Raw genomic sequence first — 15,778 nt, forward strand, 5'->3', positions numbered from 1 at the left:
AGAGGAGTCAGCATATAGGGAAATGTTTGTAATGGAACGGTGTAAGTTCAGCCATTTTCGTATGAACACTGAAACCTTTTGCTCTAGGCGCCCAGCAACAGACATCGAGACCTCGTATATTAACAGTGGCCACTGAATTCGCGGGATCAAAAGATGTTGCAAGATCCAAAGTTTTTGCGCTCCAGTGTATAAGGACTTATTAATGACACCAAGCCCTTCTATCAGCTTTTCCTCCAATTCGTTGATGGACTTCCTGTCTGAGATAGAACAATTAATAATCCGGCCTAAAAATCGCACTGGCGAGGCATGAATAGATGGGATATACTGTGAGAAATCAATGTCGTTTTCAGGGCTACTTACACTAAAAGGGGTGCTATTGATAGATCTTCCCTTGATGATCACAAAACTACGGGATTTTTCAGCGCGAAATGTCATATTGGCCCAACTTAGAGCTGTGGTGCACCTGTTAAGGAGTACTTGTGTTCCAGCAACAGAAGAAGACATGATGTTTATGTCGTCCATAAAAGCCCTTATCAAAGGTAAGGATACTCTGTTAGAGGTGATGTAGCATGACACAGATGTTGCCAGCGTATACTCCAAAATAACATTTATGCCTGATAAAAACAAGACGATAGACAGGGTGCAGCCAGCGAAGATGCCCCTGAAGTGCTGGTGCCAATTGCTTGGAGCAGATTTGGAGAATGATTTGCTGTACAGCCCAGAATAGTAACCCTTTACAATGGCAATCCAACTAGGAGATATACCATACCTTTCCAAAGCAAAAAAGATTAATCTGTGCGGTATTGAGGGATACGCACTTGCGATATCCAACCAAATGGTGGCAAGATCAGTTCTTGCAGAGCGTGCATCTTTTAAAGCTGCCCAGATTGACGACATGTGTTCCCAACAGCCAGGAACATTCGCCATGCACCCCTTTTGAACAGACGTGTTAATAAACTTATTGTTATGGATGACATGTGTTTCTAGTCGCCTTGAAAAAATACTAAAAAATAATTTTCCTTCGACATTTAGGAGGGCTATAGGTCGAAAATCTTTTAGGTTAGATGGTACAGGAGTTTTGGATTTGGGAATGTAAATTTCTTTGGCATGACGCCATTGAAGAGGCACAACACAATTTTTTAAACAACACTTAAATACATTAAACAAGAAGGATGAAATTTTCGTACATTTTTTGTACACTTTGTAAGATATGCCATTTAGCCCAGGAGCTGAGGCGTTCCTACGCGTATATAAAACACTTGCGAAATCAGAAAATTTGAAAGATGTGGCTGAGAAAGCTTTCTTGATCTGCGGAGGTGGTGGAAGACCTGGAAGAAGGGGAAGAGAAGAGTCGTGAAAATTATCAGATAAGCTAGATAATTTATGGTTGTCCAGAACAGACTGTTCAACACAAAGACGAATATCTGATTTAGGGTTAAGCAGGTCCTTTCCTGCTTTGTAGGGATCATTCCTAAAAACCTTTTGGGCGTTCTTAAAGCTCCACTTTCTTCTTCTTCGTTTCTCACCTCGACGCATCACCCTTATTTTTATTCGAACTTGTTGCAACAGTTCTTGCAAGGCAGTTAGTTCCTCCTTGATGGTTGATGAGGCAATCTGCGCTAACAGAACATTTTTCTCCTTAACCAGATTAATGGAACGTATTGTACGCCTGTTAATACTGGCAATGTTTTTTGTTTTATTTGAGGAGCGGCAACCAAATATTTTTGAAGCCTCTTCGTAAATTAAAGTTTCGAGTGTTTTAACTTTCTCAGAAATGGATAGATTGGTACAAGCCTTTAGCTTGCTATGCACAGCACTGTCTAAGTCACTCCAACGCTTATCATTCATCTTACCCCATAGAATGGGGGCTTTCTCATCGAGGTTCTGAAGTTTGTTTTTTTCCGTGTGACACAATTTACTTTTGTGGGATGAAACCGAAGTAGAGATTGTGATCTTAAGCTTTTCAGCACCACTGAGAGAACAAACATCCTCCAAAACAACTTTACAGCTTTTCATCAAGTGCTTTTGGAGTACTGTATCATTTTGTTTATTGCAATGATTCTTTTCGAAGTTGGGTATAAAAGAAGTCATAACTATAGGGGTTGATTATGCACAGGATAAGATTGTCAGCCCTGCGTTGCCTGGCGCACAGGGTAAGGCTATAGTTTTCACAGCGGCACCAAGACTGTGAGGATTCGCTAGCGACTAATTAACCCATTAGCCATTCATCCGTTGACGCGTACCGTGGATTAGGGTCCGGTTATAATAAAATCAAAATCAGTATACACAATCGAGTCCTTTAAAACGGTCATGTCGATCCAGTTGCAAACAGTTTACCGGTCTTTCCCAGTGTCACTAGTCTCTCCCAGTGTCCCTAGTCTCTCCCAGTGTCCCTAGTCTTTCCCAGTGTCACTAGTCTTTCCCAGTGTCAGGTTGAAACCATTGCGGTCAACAATAAGATGAAAAAGGTTTACAATACAGCAAGCTGCACTGAAGTATCTTGTCTACAGGGACGGTGGATGTAAATAAAATTGGGATTAGGCTCCCAGAAGAAGGTGCTGAATACACTTTCTTGCTTATTACAAGCATGAGTACTGTCCAACTTGGACCTATAACTATTCACTGAGAAAATCTTAAAGAGAAAAAACAATCCTTCAATCACAAACAATACGACACAAGACAGAGCTAACAACATAAACGGACTGGTTACAGAACAAACACAAATGGAAAAAATGTATATGTCAAAAATATATAATATAAAAAAAAGAATTATATAAAACCCTCCTGTGCGCCAGAACTTGTGACTCTGGCTGTAGCTTTCCACATGTGTTACAGGGCCCCAACACTCAGCCTTACACAGGAGGTTGTCATGACAGGACCAGCCTGTACATATTTTGACTAAGGACAGCAGGGTTGTCAAGCCTGAAGACCAAGTTAGTAAACTTGGGCACCTTACTGAACTGGGGTAAAAAGTGGGGTCGTTACACCCAAAGACAAGCTGAAAGCAAACCCCCTTGCTAAGCTTCTTTTAAGTTACCAGAGAAGAGTGAGCTGAACTCTTTACCCTCTGGGTATTGACGGCAAACTGGTTCGAATGAACTAGCTGGGGTAATATAAAACCGCTCGGATTTACATTTTCCTCCCCCATGACCCTGGAAGTACAGGTTTTATAAACGTAATGATAAATGTATAAGAAAGAAAGAAAAAGCGGATCAACAGCGAACGTAACAAAGAATATAACATGAATTGTTGTTGAGAATAGGTGGAGAGCATTTGCAAACCGCTCTATCATTGCAGTGGTACCAAGAATTTGTGGCAGGATCCTTAACATAAGCCCAATAATGACCTGCGGTTAATGTACCGGAGTGATTAATTGTTGCTAACAATGAGTAGTTCTGATTAAACATTGTGTCCGTATCACTGACGAGAGGTAGTTGCAGGAGAGAGTCACGTAAAGAAACACATTCAACAACTCTGTTGTCTTTTACCAGATGTTCACCATGTTTTAAAAACCTTTTAAGATGCAGGAATAAGATTTCACTACTCCTGCTGATTTGCGTTTCTCTAGTACTCTCTCTATGTGCAAAGCATTGCGGACAAAACCACTTGTTTCCATCAGTTAGAATTTCCGGTTCTAAAAATTTGCTGACACAAGATTGGATTTTAGATGTCATTGGCAGTGTTAAAATGTCCTGCATTTCGACATTTACCGAGGTGCACAGGCAGGTGTTACAGCTTACGGACATTGAGATTTCAGTTGAGATTTTATCTGCAGCAATCGGGGAAAATCCCTTAAGGGCGTCCAAAACCACAAACAAAATCTCTGCTACATCTTGCTGAGTATTAAATTGGAAGTCCAGTTTCCCATCAGAGTGCATTTGACGTTCAAGGGCCCAGAGAAAATTCGAAGGGTCAACAGGTGACAATGATTGCTTCAGCTTCGCCATGTTAAGCGAAATAGACCTCGCAATAGGTGATAAATGAAACGATTCTGACCCACTCTGGCACCAGAGTGTTGGAATGGTACTTAATACTTGCAAAATGGCGTTGGCGTAACAAGTGTTGCCTTTGTTTAAAAAACCGATGTTTTTATAGACACTAATTGGTTGAGTGTCATTTTTATTTTGGCTAACCTTTTTAGATGGCCCCTTTCGGCGAGATGAAACACCCTTGGTCTCCACAATGGGCAAAGCCTGCTTGGATTTGGGTAATTGCATTAAGGAGTCAGTTGACCAAACATTGGATTCACGTGCCAGCCAGATACAAAAAGAAGACCTCATACTGATTTTACCGAGATCATTTGCAGTGGAATAAGCAAGTTTGTTGGTGAAACCCATTCTTTTTAAACAGGCAGTGGTGGTTCTTGCACAATATCCTCTTGCTCCTACTTCCACTGCGAAGAAATCAACTTGCCAGCCATTAACCATAATCACATTCATTAAACAGGAATATTTGGCAACTTTTGTGGAGTGCCAAGCATTCATGTTTTCCTCACATGGGCAAGTGAGTTCTACAATAATAACGCGCTTAAGGTCATTTGAATATAACACAAGGTCCGGTTTAAGCTCAGAAATGGCAATATGGCTAGGAAACACATAGTTCGAGTGTGTGTCAGCAACAATCTTCCAATCTTTGGTAAGGTGCAGTATACCTGACACTTTAGATTTTGTATGTGCCTTTGACCCGGCTCTCAGAAAGGTTATTTTTTGACAATTTTTAGGAGGTTCAGAAGGAAGCTCAAAAATGAACTTTTTCAAAGTTTCTACCAAATGGGTAAGTACAGAATCGTGTCTAAAGGTATATCTACCCTGGGAAAGAGCAGTTTTACAAGCACCAAGAATGTGAGCAGAAGTGCAAATTTCTTTGTGACATAGGAAACATGATGGTTCTGTATTTATTTTCCACCTCAGACGCTAAAACAATAGCTGAAATTTTCAATAAATTCTTCGTTAATGTCGGACCTAAACTTGCATCAGCAATTCCTAACACTCAGCGAAAATTTGACGCGTATATAAACAGAAATCAAGAAAACATGAAGCAAGAAACATTGACTGATAAAGAAATAACTGATCCTTTCCTCTCTCTTAAAATTAACAAAAGTCCAGGATATGACGATATCAGTTCGAATGTAGTTAAGAACTGTCAAGATCAACTATTTGAACCACTAAAACACATTTTTTCGATATCTCTAAAAGAAGGTATTTTTCCCGAGAAACTAAAAATAGCACGAGTATCTCCAATTTTTAAAACTGGAGACGACTTGTTACCAACAAACTTTAGACCAATATCCGTACTGCCCTGTTTCTCAAAATTACTTGAACGAATCATGTACAATAGATTATATAAATTTCTTTTAGAGCATAACATTTTATATGAAAAACAGTTTGGATTTCAACATGCACATGCTACTGAACATGCAATTGTCCAACTTGTTGACCAAATACTCCAGTCATTTAATGAAAATAAATATACAATAGGTGTATTCATAGATTTATCAAAAGCCTTTGACACCGTAGATCACGAAATTCTAATAAAAAAACTCGAATCTTATGGTATCAGAAACATATCACTCAATTGGTTTCGTAGTTATCTCTCTCAAAGAAAACAGTTTATAAGCTATGAAAAAGGTAAAGCTGACTATGAACACATACTTTGTGGAGTACCTCAAGGCTCGATATTAGGCCCACTTTTATTTTTAATATACGTAAACGATTTGAAACGAGCTACAAAATTGCTCGATCCAATAATGTTTGCAGATGACACGAATTTATTTTACTCTCATAGCAACATAAAGGATTTGTTCGATTCTGTAAATACGGAACTTATCGATATAAATGAGTGGTTCCGTGCAAACAAATTATCTTTAAATATAAAAAAAACGAAATATACTTTTTTTCACAAATTTAGTAGAAGAGATCACATTCCTTTGAAACTACCAAAATTAGCAATAAACAATATAGAAATTGAAAGGGAAACAGAAAGTAAGTTCCTTGGAGTAATCCTAGATCAAAATATTACTTGGAATAAACATATTGAATTGGTAGAAAACAAAATCTCGAAAAATATTGGTATTCTTTGTAGAGCTAAATCTGTTTTGAACCAGATGTGTTTAAAAAACATATACTTCTCACTAATTCACTCGTACATAAACTATGCAAACATTGCATGGGCAAGTACACACAGGACCAAATTAAAACCAATTCTGAGCAAACAAAAACAAGCAACTAGGATAATTTACCACCAGGATCATGGCACTCACTCATGGCATTTAATGAAAGATTTAAAGGCGCTTAACGTTTATCAAATAAATATCTATCAACACTTAATCTTCATGTTTAAAGTTAAAAACAAGTTAGCACCACAAACATTCCACAATAGTTTTGAGCTAATAAATCACAATTTTCCGACTAGATTTCGTGAAAATAATCTAAGGCAGCCAAAAATTGTTACGCAGCGAACTAGTTTTGCTATATCTAAAAGAGGACCACGTTTATGGAATAACTTTTTAGACAGAGATTTAAAAAAGTTAACATCATTATGTGTTTTTAAGCAGTGTGTGAAAAATTTTATTGCGAAATTTGAAAACGAAGTTACTTTTTAAACAACAACAAGGAATAATAACTCTCTACTCTAACGAAACTTAAGGGGGGGGGGGGCTTGGTGATAAGGCAAAATTGCTTTCTGCAAGCTCCAGTCAGTCTTTTAAACTTCATCGTATGGTTTGAGATCTTTATTTTACTAGCTGATGTATGTATATATTTTCTATTTACTTTTAAACGATACGAACTTGTATATATAAACGATCTTGTAACTCTCTTTGACGAAAAAAAAAATACACACTACTACTGGAGTAAGAAGTGGAGTCGTCAATCTCCAAAGACAAGACTACAAAAAAAAATAATAAACAAATAAGAATAGTCAAACCCCCTTGCTGACATAAACCGGAAGTTGTGGTGCTGACTGCAATTTACCTAAGTTCTTCAAGGAACAGGATGTAAGGGTGTACACCATTTAGCAAGCTCTGTTTGCAAGGGACCACTGCTCTGTCGTTGCAATTAAACCACTTACCATGCACTTGGTTATAAGCAACAGTAAGTGTAATGGCTATTGTTCAAATTTCCAGAGTTAATTACAGCCCTTAAGTTGTAGTACTTGCAACAAGAGACTTCACTGTCTACAGTTATAGGCATAGAAACGGTGCCCGGGTAAGATGTGACAAGGGGAACAAACCTTAGACACAAGACCTTTCTTATAGGCAAAGCGCTTTAATAGCAGAACCAAAATTAAAGTGCACTCTGCGACCTCTTTTTCAACTGTTACAGTTTGGTAACTATTACAGTAGTGACAGAAGTACGAGTTGACACCTGACAATTCTTCGCTCTCCAAAAAGTTGTCTATTGAAGATTGTACAGTCGATGTCAAGGGCAGTTGATGAAATGGACTTACTAGCTCAGAGGTGCTAATATTTATGCAAGCACTGCAAGTAGTGCAGTTTTAACACGAGTGTTGAATAATCTACCAAAAAAAGGAAAGGCTAAAGACACCTCTGGTATGACATACTCAAGAATCTCTAGGAGGAAGAAAAAAATTTACAAAGAGGTGGCAAGCCACCGCAATGATGAACTCAAGCTGTTAGGTCTTTGGAAATAAGCTAGAGGTTGTACTCCTCTAGAGAAAATCTCTCTAAAAGCACATTTCTCCCTTTTTACAAGAAATTAATTAAAAAAAATATAAAAAATAAAAAGGACACAACACATTTGAAAAGATGAACAGAACTTTACCAAGGGCAGGTAGGTTTCGACCCATATTTCTGAACCTAAGTACCCTGGATGTCTAGCTGGATCACCTCGAAGAGGTCCGCAGACGGTCATCAGCAGAAACTAGACATCCCTATCTTCCTAAAGTAAACTTTGACCACTTTCTGTTCAACTGTGCTATTCTTTGTTTTTAACTCAGGTAATAAGTGGAGTCGTTACTCTCCAAAGACAAGATCATGTGTGATAACCCCCCCCCCCCCCCCCTGCTAATATTTTTTTTAACTGGGGTAATAAGTGGAGTCGTCATTCTCCAAAGACAAGACCTAGACAAGACCTAGTATGACCATTATTTAAGTTGCCGCAATGGTTGATAATAGTTCTTAATTGAAAATTTTAACGATATTTCACTTCTCCGTCTACGGTAAAAGGCATGGAAAGGGTACCAGTGTTTAGATTTTTAGGAATTAGCCAATACGGCATCACTGCTTTTTACGGTTCAGCATAGCTTGAGGGATGGGAGACTGGTCAATTCTCACTCTTTTTTTAAAAAAAGATCTATCCCTTATTTACTTAGATATGTTTTGGATACATGGGAACTATTTTAAAGGTGCTTGTTTCGTCTTGTTTGAATATGAAGGAAAAGAGTGATATAGACAGAATCGTGTAGCAAATGACATCTTGTGAGATGCGTAGTTAACTTATTTGTCTCTTCAATCTATACTACTTGTCACTTAGGCCGTGGGCTATGCAACAATATCGTTCAGTTTCGTTGTCCAAATTTGGTGACCGATATTTTCTTCCAAAAGTTTATAGAAACAATGTTCTATATGAGAAAAAATGATGTTAATGTTCTGCTCAATCTTGGAACGCGCCCTGTCTTAAGACTGGCCTGGCCAATCTTCTGACGCACATGCCCAATCTTAGAACGCGTGGAGAAGGCCATTGAACAAGTAAAATTTTAGGCTATATAAGTTCTACAATACCATAAACTGTTGAATTTTCTTCCTAATTTAAAAAGCTGACATATTATATCAGGTACGTTTGATATGAAACTTTACTTATATGTAAAAATGTATATATGTATATATGTATAGACGAATTTCCGTGTGACGTCACATAACCAGTTCCCAAGCCTCTGCGCAAATCGACAGGCAAAATGGCAGGCAAGATAGTAAACAAATAGGGTAATTGCTTATTAAACGATCGTTTTAAATCGCTTAAAAAGTAAACAAAATTTTCGATCGAAACTTGCACTACCATTATGAACTCCGTTACTAAGATTTTAATGATATTCTCCATCGCGGGCTTTTATTCTCGACCATTACTTCGGCTTTACAAGCCTACACACCAGGAGTACGCGAGTAAGCAAGTCCTGCATTGTGTTCGACTAAATAGCTGCGTTTAAACTGCGACGTTTTTATATCCTTGCCTTGGAAATTTTTGTGGGTAATTGATACAGCCCAAAATATGTACGCGAGGTATAAACACAGACCAAGAGTTGTACAGAGTATAATGCGACAAAACGAAAGCGGCCGCCTCGTGGTCTTCACTTCCAATATGTCGACCGAATACTTCTCGAAATTAGTAAGTGAAGATAAACAGCATTATTCAAAAAAACTCACGCTTGCCAACGGAACACTCCTACGCGACCCTTTTTCACTGAAGGGAGAAGATTGGAGCGACGATGTATCATTGCTACCCGATGTTACGCATATGGATTTGTATGTCTATCTCATCCATACACCCAGTGAATTTACAAATGAATCTTTGAAAGCTTATAAATCCTTAGAAGCTTACAACTTTTATCTTTCTGGGCATGTTCAAGATGTTTATTGCCACCTCTTGAAAGACGTTGAATTTTGCTACATTAAATCCTCCGTACTACCTAGTCAGAGACAAGGACAAAAGCAAAAACTATATGATGTATGGATCATTTTACACACAAGTGGATGGGTACTTTCAGCAAATTGTACCTGCGTTGCTGGGTAAAAATTCACATTAGCTTTCCTTCTTCACTAACAATTTTTTTTCTTTTTGAAGTGACTAATAAAATTTTTACTTTTAGCCTTGGCTCGGCATGCAGTCATGTTGCTGCCCTTTTGTTCAAACTGGTTGCTTGTGCTACATTGGAGTTAAACAAAAAAGCTTGCACAAGCAAATTATGCTCATGGAAAAAATCTAGAAAAAGAGCACACCCTGCACCTCTGAAGCACATAAACTTCAAAAGACCAAAAAAAAGCGAAGTCCTGCCTACTATAGACGAACCTTTTGAAGGTGAATTGAAAGGATTCACATCAGTGGATCCCTTGAAATTCGTAACAGAAGAGGAAAAACAACAGTGGATTTCACTCAGTCAAATTGCTCCAGATGCAGTTGTACTTAAAAATATAAGTCTGGATTTAGGTGAAACAACACACCATGATGATAGCGAAACAGAAACTGCGGATGAAAATGAAAAAAACATTCTTCCTGAACCATTGACATACATATACGACTCCGCTGCCATAAATAAAAATGAAATAGAAATAAATAACATTGCTCAAAAAAATTACAATCAATACAAATCCTCGTGCTTTGATATACAGTTTGAAAACTTGAAAAAATTCCTGATGGATTAGTGAAGTGCAAATGTCATGGTCAGAGTTTAGTTGAGATCAAATGCCCATTTAAATATAAAAAAAGTTTGAAGCTATGGAGAAACGATAAAAATTGTCCCATTGATAAAGCTGGGAAATTCAAAAAAAATCATGCTTATTACTTCCAAGTACAACATCAAATGTTAGTAACTAAAATGAATTATTGTGACTTCTTTGTTTTTTCACAAGGAAAGCAAGAAAATGATACTTTTCTGATCAGGGTTACAAAAAATGAACCATTTTGTCGGAAACTTCGTGAAAAACTGGCCATTGTATTCGAAAAGGTTTTGTTACCAGAGCTTGTCACTCGGAAAAGTGATCCCAAGTTACTAAATGAAGAAAAGGTGTATTGCATACGCAGAAGACCATCCTTCCCACCTATGATTGGTTGTGACAATTTAGGCTCATGTGACATAGAATGGTTCCATTATTCTTGTGTGAAGATAACAAGAGCACCGAAAACTTGGCTATGTTCTACCTGTCAGAATAATATTAAAAAAAAATAGTGTGTCACATTATATCAAAGTAATATATGTAATATAAATATAACAATATGTTAGTTGTGTGCGAAGTATCAAATTCTCTGTAATAATATATGTTATATAATGCCTTTGTTCAAGTTCACCAAAGCACATATAACGATAAACACATCGTCCAATAAATCTACTTGAGTGATAGGTATGGTTGTGTTCAAAATTTCAAACTTTCTCAAACGTCCAATAACTCTCTCAATGTGGATTCGAACATTGGCTATTTTTCGAGATCGATCTACATCCATTGCTGACATTTGTTCCTTCCCTCTGGTAAATTCAGGTATTTTTTAATACCACGCCTCGTGTTGCCAACTCTTGCTCGATAAGGAATCCTCGATCAGCCAAAACAAGATCTCCATTTTCGACTAAATCCAAAAAACCACTTTTTATTGTTATTTCCTTATCAGAGACTCTACCTCCCCATCCTTCTGATAGGAAACTAACACTTCCTGTTGGAGAACATGCAACCAAATACTTGATGGTATTAGTATTCTTGTAATTAGACCATGTCTGTGCTCTGGCATTGAGATTTAATGGACGTTGTATGAATATCTCAGTGCAGTCAATGATGCAGCGACAACTTAGGTACTTTTTGAAACACTTCGGCATATGCTTACGTATAGCTTCCTTCTCAGGCCACACAATTAAAAAAAGTAAAGATTTTGATAATACTTTAAGCAAGCTTCGATAAATTTTGGTGACCATTTTGCATGTAATTCCAAACCTGAAAGCGATATCTTTGTTATACAAGCCAAGTTTCAATTTTACCAGGACAACAACAAGGTGATCTTTCGGTGTCAATATTCTGCTGATACGTTTCATTTTATTTTTGATAATTGCAAATACCCAGTTGAAGCGTGCTTGGTCCAATCCAGTATAAAAATAAAAATAATTTTTGTGACTTTTCAAATGTCCATAATTTAGTTGGAATTTTCTTGACAAATTGTTTTTATTTTTTAACTGATGGATTTCAGCCATCCTGTTGACAAGTTCATTTTGGATGCTACAGTATTTCCGAGTCACTTCCTTGATGTTATTTTCTTTTTCTTTAACAACATTCTCTATTTCTGTCACTTTTTGTTTTAATTTTTCAATCTCCATATCTTGTGGGCTTAGCTCTTCCTCCTCTGGTTCCAAAACTTCACTGGGCTCTTCCACAACAGGAAGATTTGAGCGCTGCTTAACTCTCAGACGTGCACGTTGGAATCGATCCTGTTTCTCTTTCTTTTTTTCCTCACTCATTTTTTTCCCAATTCAGTCGAAAACTGATGGCACAAAATCAGGGCTCAGTGGGTCCTTTGATTTTTTTCCTACAAAAAGAATAGAATATTCCATATATTCACAGTGACTAGATGTGCAAAACATTGACTTACTGGGAGTGAAAGAATCTCAGTGCGGTAGTAAATACGAGACAGGGAGGCCTCACCCAGAGGGGGAAAGAGGGAGTTTCAAACGTTTATGGACAAGAGAAATGAATATACATACCAGATGTGAAATGCAGATGGCATACTTTAGCATTTCCAATTAGCTGTTCTGGCCAATCCACCCTGCCAATCGCAATCAACCATCTTTTTCTGACGTCTGGGTATTTCTTCGAAGGAATTCGAAAAAAACCACCACTTCCATCGCCTTTCTTGCGTCTGTTCGTACAATTCGGTACACATCAACTATCAGGCATCCTTCCACAATCAGTACTTCAACGTTTACGACGAATATTTTAAATAATTTTAAGTTTTTTCTCTCTAACTATCACAACACGTCTTCCCTCTTCGATAACTTCCTTATGAAAGAACGAAGGCGCGGCTAATGTTTTGCCTGTCGATTTTTACGGCAAGCCGCGCATGCGCAGAAGTGCCGAAAAATGTAAACATTGAAATTCGTCTATATTGGTTTGTGTTGTGAAAACATAACTTTTTTACCTTGAGGCTGTCTTTGTGATGTTTCTACTGTTTGTCATAATACTTGCACTTCGCAGAGAAATACACTTATTTTCTGCTTCTTCCACATTTATGTCAAAGTGACCTTCATACTTTTCCAAGTCACCAGCTCTGTAAGTACAATTCAGCACCCCAAACTCAGATAAAAGTTTATAGTATTTCATTTTTTCACCTGTCACTTCAATAACCACGCATGGCAAACGAAGTAGGTCTGTGCTTGTCCTATCCTTTGGTGGAATGCGGACAGAAACGTTATCTCGAACAACAAAGTATGCTTTCCTAGATTTGTGTTTTTTCTCAAACCTGACTTTCATGATATTTTGAGCGCATTTAATGTTTTTCGATGCAGGTTGACGCACTTTCTTATGACGGTTTATTGTTGCTAAAAGCATAAAAAATATAGTTAGTTGATATTAGTAATATCAGTTACTAAAATTTAAACTGAAAGTATTAAAGTCAAAGTAATATTTTTTCAAACTTACTAACAAAATCATCTTCTTCATTGTCAATAGCAACTTGGTTAACATTTTCCTCTTCTAATTCCACAGCTGCAGAAAGTTCAGAGTTATCAGTTTTTCTGTTAGGCAGATCTGCATCATCTAAATAAATAAAAAAAGTATATGAAGATATTTTTGTTTTTGAATGTAAAAATTAACCACTTGTATTTGTCCTGTAATTGATACCTGTATTTCCCCCTTTAGCTACCATGTGCTTTTGCTGTTCATCTGTTGGCAGTGAATGGAAATCTATGTTCTCGTTGTTATCCAAGTTTGGATCATGTATAATAGAAGATTTTCCTGTGGTTGGGATGATTGCAGAAGGAGGGCGCTGACCAAAGACCAATTCATACGGTGATATACCAGTAGCACTGTGGTTCTGAGTATTGATGGCATATATTATAAGAAATACACAGTATACATGTAAGGTTTTCATGCAAGTTATATTTTTATAATTATACAACTGAAAGTCAAGTTGCCTACAACAAATATGTGGCAGCCACTTGCTCCATTCTGCAGATTCATTTTCAGATAATTCTGTTATTTTGGCTGCTATTTTAGTCTCCACGTTTATGTGGGCTTGTTCCACCATGCCCTGACTTTGAGGATGTCGTGGTCTCCCTTGTATTATTTGCACTTTTGATGGCCATGACTCTAGCATTTCATGTAGGCATTTGTTCACAAACTCACGTCCATTGTCAGAGTGAAAGATACTGGGCGGACCAAAGTAGCAGAAAATCTTTTCCAATTCCACACGAATGTTAATTGCTTCTTTGCTTTTTAGAGGTGCAACAAAATTAAATCTGCTCCAGTAGTCGATGGCATGTAAAATATATTTGTAATCACCATCAGGCAAATGCATCATGTCAATGAGATCAACCTGAAAGGATAAAAACTTTGTAAAGTTAAGAAACATTGAGGCTGAACGAAAAAAGTGTTTCTTATGAACACTCGTGAATGAATTAATCTACACTTTCTATTACCTGTAAACGCTTCATAAAATCATTTGATATAATTGGTTGTAAAGGAGGAGATGTAATTTGATGTTGTTTTAAGTGACATGTAGCACATAGGCGAATAAATTCTTCGACGACGCATCTTGGTATTCCCTAATATAAAGAAGATATCTAAAAAAGTGTCATCAATGTCACAAATATTTTAAGCTTTTGTTAAAAAAATTATTTAAACAAATACATACCTTTGCCTGTGTTTTTTTACACCTGAGTGTATTAATGTTTTGCAATGTATTTCCTCTATAATCTTGTGAAAGTCTTCAACGTACGCTACACGAGCGAAACCATCAGGTATACCTTTCGATACACCATCTATAACCTAAGATAAAATAAGAAAATTTAAAATTAACAGGAAAAATTAAAAAAGACAACAGTAAAAAACTTACCGCATTCTTGCATGGAGCTATTAAGATATCTCTTAATCCAAGTGCTTCGTATTGAAATATCTGAAACCTATTTTTTTTGACAAAAAATTTAAACTTTCTATCAACATTCTCCCTGCCAGATTTTAAAACTTCACAATTTTTTCCCCAACTTGCCGTGTCATGACGGAACTTTTAATCCGTTTACCGTCAGCTAGTTGATATTTTTTTAAATAATTTTAAAATGTCTCTTCACTGTTTAACGAAGACATCATGTGTGTTTAATCGCAGTTCAGTTGTATCTGTTGCCTAAACACTTGCAAAAAGGGATTTATTTGTTTCTTTGTATCAACTTCGTTTTTAACTGTATTTTATATTGTATAAGAAATAAGCAGGAGGTCTAAGTACGACTTTATCTATCATAAACTAACAGGTAATTAGAACGTTTGGTCGTACCTCGTCCTTGCCTTTTGTTCTCAACCCCCTTACATTTTTTTAAAGAATTTTTATGCGAACCTGGGCTCTAAGTTTGTGCGTAATTGGTGGCAGCAGGTTCATTAAAGATTTTCATTTATTCGCGATCAATTTTGTGCTTGTGTAAATGTCTTCATGTGCTGTTTTTTTACTGTGTCCAAAGATCGGCCTGCCCAATCTTAGGACAGGACTATTTTTTTGGCATGGAAAATAATTGATAGCATCTATTCGCCGTCATTTCAGTACTCGAGATAGTGCGTGATATTGGTCAACCAAGGAGATCTGGTTTGAGGTCTTTATCCTGTTTTTTTTACTGTGTCCAAAGATCGGCCTGCCCAATCTTAGGACAGGACTATTTTTTTGGCATGAGAAATAATTGATAGCATCTATTCGCCATCATTTCAGTACTCGAGATAGTGCGTGATATTGGTCAACCAAGGAGATCTGGTTTGAGGTCTTTATCCTGTTTTTTTTTTACTGTGTCCAAAGATCGGCCTGCCCAGTCTTAGGACAGGACTATTTTTTGGCATGGGAAATAATTGATAGCATCTATTCGCCATCATTTCAGT

General features: G+C 37.2%; 4 protein-coding genes across 4 annotated transcripts; 2 read left to right on the top strand and 2 right to left on the bottom strand.

The window, feature by feature from the left end:
• Window positions 1–3,212: 3,212 nt before the first annotated feature.
• Window positions 3,213–4,484, bottom strand: LOC130630021 (ubiquitin carboxyl-terminal hydrolase 2-like). Its single transcript, XM_057443418.1, has one exon. The coding sequence runs from the start codon at window positions 4,482–4,484 to the stop codon at window positions 3,213–3,215; it is 1,272 nt and encodes a 423-aa protein (XP_057299401.1).
• Window positions 4,485–8,938: 4,454 nt separating this feature from the next.
• On the top strand, window positions 8,939–15,559 carry LOC130630349 (uncharacterized). The gene is made up of 2 exons (XM_057443818.1): window positions 8,939–9,742; window positions 9,823–15,559. The coding sequence occupies exons 1-2, from the start codon at window positions 9,225–9,227 to the stop codon at window positions 10,373–10,375; spliced, it is 1,071 nt and encodes a 356-aa protein (XP_057299801.1). The 5' UTR covers window positions 8,939–9,224; the 3' UTR covers window positions 10,376–15,559.
• On the top strand, window positions 10,549–10,899 carry LOC130630022 (inhibitor of growth protein 5-like). Its single transcript, XM_057443419.1, has one exon. It carries the CDS (start codon window positions 10,549–10,551, stop codon window positions 10,897–10,899), a length of 351 nt encoding a protein of 116 aa, XP_057299402.1.
• Window positions 10,992–12,168, bottom strand: LOC130630023 (uncharacterized). The gene is made up of 2 exons (XM_057443420.1): window positions 11,240–12,168; window positions 10,992–11,193 (listed from the first exon to the last, which is right to left on the bottom strand). Exons 1-2 carry the CDS (start codon window positions 12,166–12,168, stop codon window positions 10,992–10,994), a joined length of 1,131 nt encoding a protein of 376 aa, XP_057299403.1.
• Window positions 15,560–15,778: the final 219 nt, after the last annotated feature.

This window comes from Hydractinia symbiolongicarpus, chromosome 2 (genome assembly GCF_029227915.1).
Source record: "Hydractinia symbiolongicarpus strain clone_291-10 chromosome 2, HSymV2.1, whole genome shotgun sequence".
Lineage (NCBI taxonomy): Eukaryota > Metazoa > Cnidaria > Hydrozoa > Anthoathecata > Hydractiniidae > Hydractinia > Hydractinia symbiolongicarpus.